Source organism: Crocodylus porosus, unplaced genomic scaffold (genome assembly GCF_001723895.1).
Source record: "Crocodylus porosus isolate Cpor-Errol unplaced genomic scaffold, CroPor_comp1, whole genome shotgun sequence".
Lineage (NCBI taxonomy): Eukaryota > Metazoa > Chordata > Crocodylia > Crocodylidae > Crocodylus > Crocodylus porosus.
Genome location: NW_017728943.1, coordinates 131,878,263 through 131,882,785, shown reverse-complemented (window position 1 = coordinate 131,882,785; position 4,523 = coordinate 131,878,263). Strand labels below are relative to the sequence as shown.

The following is a 4,523-nucleotide window of genomic DNA, read 5'->3' as shown; positions in this document are numbered from 1 at the left end:
TCTTGCTGGGATCCTATGACCTCAGTTGAGTTCCTGCCCTGTGGGCAGGGGGCTGGACTCGATGATCTCCCGAGGTCCCTTCCAACCCTAATGTCTATGAAATCTATGAAGTTACAATTTACCTCAGACAAATAGCTACAAGAAGTCATTACTATCCAATGACTATTCAGTAATCTGTATTAAATGACAGTTTCATGAGATCTGGGGCCCCATGAGCTGCTGCCACATTACAAAACCACTATCAAAAAAGATATGCATTGTCCTTAGATACCCCAGGGGATTGAAAATGCCATAACAGGATTGCCAACTTTCTTTACAGTCTCAACAGCAGCACCTAAAAGACAGAATGAACCTGAAGAATGGTCCTCTTCCTCCTAAAAATGTTCTCTCCAGATCAAGGTTGTATACAATGATGAGCTTTGTGCAGTGATGAGCTGTAGGGAGAAGCTTGTAATTGTTGCTGCTTCTAAGGGCCTTGAAGACACTTAAAACACTGCTATAATTTTTTCTGTGAAATTCAGGATTACTCCTAGACTGACGCAGGCTTCTGAAAGGGGGGCACAGATAGCGTGACACATCATAACATAATACAATGCATATTTTTCTCACCTTCTGCTGAGTACCCCCTGAAGCCTACACGTACCCCCGGCTGCAAGCCCCTGGGCTACAGGCATAGAGCTATTTTAGTAACATTCAACCTATCTGGCTTGACTACTCCCCAGTGCCTCCCCTCCCAAAAACAAACCCAAAGCTGACCTCCACCTGGCAACATACAAAAATAGTTGGGGTCAAGGGAGAACTCACTTCAGCTGCTTGCAGCACCTCTACCTGGGGAGATCAACCTCTCCGGATCTGCCCATGTCCAGCTTTATGCCACCCTGGTTGCACCACTGATTCAACCTCCCACGTCCTTCACCATCTGCTGCAATGACTACCTCACCACTGCAACTCCCTTCTGCTTCTGACCAGTATCCAACCGTACAGACAAGCCCTGCCTCTCCCCAGCCTTTTTCTGGTTTGTTGTAGGTTTCAATGCCCTAGAAACAAAGACATCTAGTTCCTAGGTAAGGAACACCTTTCATGGGGAAGGTTACAGGGTGAGAAGAAACATTATTCAGAGCAGATAACAGACAGAATAATTGTAGAAGAAGGGACAGACAATTAGCAGATCAAGGATTTTTGACACCTAAGGAGTGAAGAAATTAGCAGGAATTGAGCAAATAATAATGAGCCATTTAGTCAACTAACAACTGGATATGCCTAAATAGAAAATCTGGCTATCCTTGCCAGTCAGTTTGTTTTAAATTTTGAGTGGACTGAGTGAAAAAGGGAGAGTGTGAATATACCACCTACCCCCAGGTCTTCCCCTGGGACTACTGTTGATGAAAACTAATGGCCCATGTAATTTTCTCATAGTTCAATTTCATTCTTTCTTTATTCCTGATATAGCTCTAATATCAAATCTTCCATTTCTTTTTTTAATAAAAAGAATGGAAGATCTTATGTTACAATGTATGGCACTTAGCATGACAGCTATTTGTATTCAGGGCTAATGCTGTGAATTCTCAAATTATTTTCATAATTCTGTCTTCTAACCTATTCAGTCTTGATCTTACGAAAGGAAAGACTGCTTCTGCTCAACAACTCCTAATTTAACTTGAGCTTCCAGTTTTGTCCATTCATGGTAAGTACAAAACAAGGGCAAATTCTGTTCTTAGCTAGTTACATAAAATACGTCAATGGAAGCTTCATTAGCACTGAACAGAATTTAGCCCAGAATTATTTTTTTACCTGCATATATTATTTCATCTAGTACATCTTCCAATAAACAACCTACTATAGTTTCCAGTGACTTGCCTCATAACTCCCTTTAGAATATTAAATTTAAAGCGAACTAAACTCCACAGAGATTTTCAGCATTCTACGAAGCGGATGCTTAAACAAATTTGTCTAGCTGATCTATCCGCACTATTCATAGTGAAAGGATTTGTTAAACTCGCAATGTAAGGTGCCATCTTCTGAAAGTAATTATGAGTCAAAAAAGAAGCCAAAATGGTTAGCTTTGTAGAGTGTACATTAAAAACCTCTGTAAAAATAGAAGAAAAAAAAAGAACACTTGCTACAGGTGCACCAGGCTGAAAGAAGAGCTGTTGAAGTACCTTGATGTACGAAGACTTGGCTTACCATGGAACTTCAAATCCCATAGACTGTTTCTTTCCGGACACAGTCATTTTGGCAACTTTTCGAACAACTTCAGATTCAATTCTGGTGGACTGGGACTCCCTTGATTTTCCTAGCAATGGGAGGGAAAAAAAGGGTAAATTTGTAAATTAGTAGGAACTAGCATCTGTACATAAAAGATTTAGTAAATTATATTCTAAATATGATCCACTTTGTCAGCTCAGTGACTGACAACCATCTACAATAAACGCAATTTCCTCCAGCATCTAATACATATGAATATTAACAAATGGATTATTAGCAAAAACTTGCATTTCTCCCCCAATCTGGAAGAATATTACCATTAAAAAGCCATGCTATTTGTTTTGCTTTTTCCAACAGGTAGAGGATTATGTTGCCAGAGATGGTGGAGAATAAATAAAAAGGAGAATCGGTAGCTGATTCACAGGCTGGTTGAGTTAATTTATTCTTGTTTAATTTCAGGGTTGTTTTTTTAAAGGTAACTCGGCAGTTCATGCTGCTGCAAGATATATTGGGTACTGCTACCAGGAGCACAGAGATGAGCATCGGCTGCAAAGCCTACCCAAGAAGCAATTACGCCTACACTGTATTCTGTACAGGAGCAGCTATACTGCTAGCTGTCATTCAGCTAGCTAGTTTAAATCTAATTCATGTCTGCCTGCATGAACAGGAGTCACAATAGGACTGCAGTGGAACACCTTCAGAGGCAGGGCAGCTATACTATACAGATGTGCATTTGTACTTTTACTATTACTTAAATAACTATACAAGGTTTTATTTTGAACTGAAAGAAATGGGCTTCTTTGGATTTTAAAAAACCTAACAAAATTATACTCTAATTTTGGAAAGCTGTACCAAAGGTGACTTCTCCGAAAAGCATATCTAAAAATTAAAACAACCTCTCTCATGAACATTCTATCCAATCTTAAGAGAAAAAAATAAAAGAAATGGTCATCAAGTCCAGTGATCAGCCGCAATGATAACTGATGTCACTTTCTATTAAATTGATTTATTCACCTTGGAATAGAAGGGATGGTATATATCAAAGCAAACAGTAGTTGCTGGGTTTTCTTGTTTTCTGGAATTTTTTAAAATCTTTTCATATAGAAAGACACCACATGTAGGAACTAAACTGGAAAAATACTTTAAACAAACATATTCTAAAAAAAAAAAAGTAATTCTAATTTTCAGTACCATCTAAATATTGTTCACTATTGAACAAATACTTCAATTATTCCCCCTTATTACTGCATAGAGTAGAGTCATTTGATTCTACCCCTCCACAGTAAAATTCTTATAAACTAAATCTTAAAAACTACATTATCAAATTGCTGTTGCATATATATTGTGGTCAAGGCATCTAAAGATATGTTTCAGGTGAGGAAACAGAATACCGCAGATAACTTGATAATAGAGATCAAGCTCAGAGATCACATGCCTTATGTTTTAACAATCCCAAAGTGAATCCAGAATGATTAAATAATGAATCTCTCCATCTCCCTTAACTTAATTTTCCCCATCTGTAAAATAGGGAAAATGATATTCATCCCTATCTGTAGAGTGCAACAGAAGAAATAGTCTGTATAAACTAAATATTTCTGATATTAAAATCAGGACGCTACAGACCAGTCAGCCTCACACCTCAGTCCCTGGAAAAATCATGGAGCAGATTCTCAAGGAATCCATTTCTAAGCACTTGGAAAAGAAAAAGTTGATTAGGAACAATCAGCATGGATTCACAAAGGGCAAGTCAGACCAACTTGATTCTCTTCTATGAGATGACTGGCTCTGTGGATGTAGGGAGACTGGTGGATGTGGCGTACCTTGATTTTAGCAAGGATTTTGATACGGTTTCCCACAACATTCTCACAGGTAAGCTAAGGAAGTATGGGCTAAGTGAATGGACTGTAAGGTGGATAGAAAACTGATTGGAGCATCAGGCTCAGAGTGTAGTAATCAACGGCTCAATGTCTAGTTGGCAGCCGCTATAGTGGAGTGCCCCAGGGATCGGTTCTGGGGCTGCTTTTGTTCAATGTCTTCATCAACTACCTGGACGATGGCAGACAGTGCACCCTCAGCAAGTTTGCAGATGACACCAAGCTGGAGGATAGCGCTAGGACTCAGAGTGACTTAGACAAATTGGAGGACTGGGCCAAAAGAAATCGCATGAAGTTCAACAAGCTGAAGTTCATCATTAGATGCAGGGGTAGCAGTGGATATAGTCTTCCTGGACTTCCGGAAGGCTTTTGACACTGTCTCTCACCCCGTTCTCCTTAAGAAACTAGGGGGGCTGTGGGGTAGACACCCACACAGTCAAATGG

The 4,523-nt window shown here is 39.5% G+C and overlaps 1 protein-coding gene across 2 annotated transcripts in view; it reads right to left on the bottom strand.

The window, feature by feature from the left end:
- HBS1L (HBS1 like translational GTPase) overlaps positions 1-4,523 on the bottom strand; it is a 107,184-nt gene that overhangs the window by 30,727 nt on the left and 71,934 nt on the right. For both annotated transcript variants that reach the window (XM_019550236.1, XM_019550235.1), the window contains exon 5: positions 2,185-2,293. In XM_019550236.1, coding sequence (XP_019405781.1) covers positions 2,185-2,293 — 109 coding nt within the window. The remainder of the gene's footprint in view (positions 1-2,184; positions 2,294-4,523) is intronic.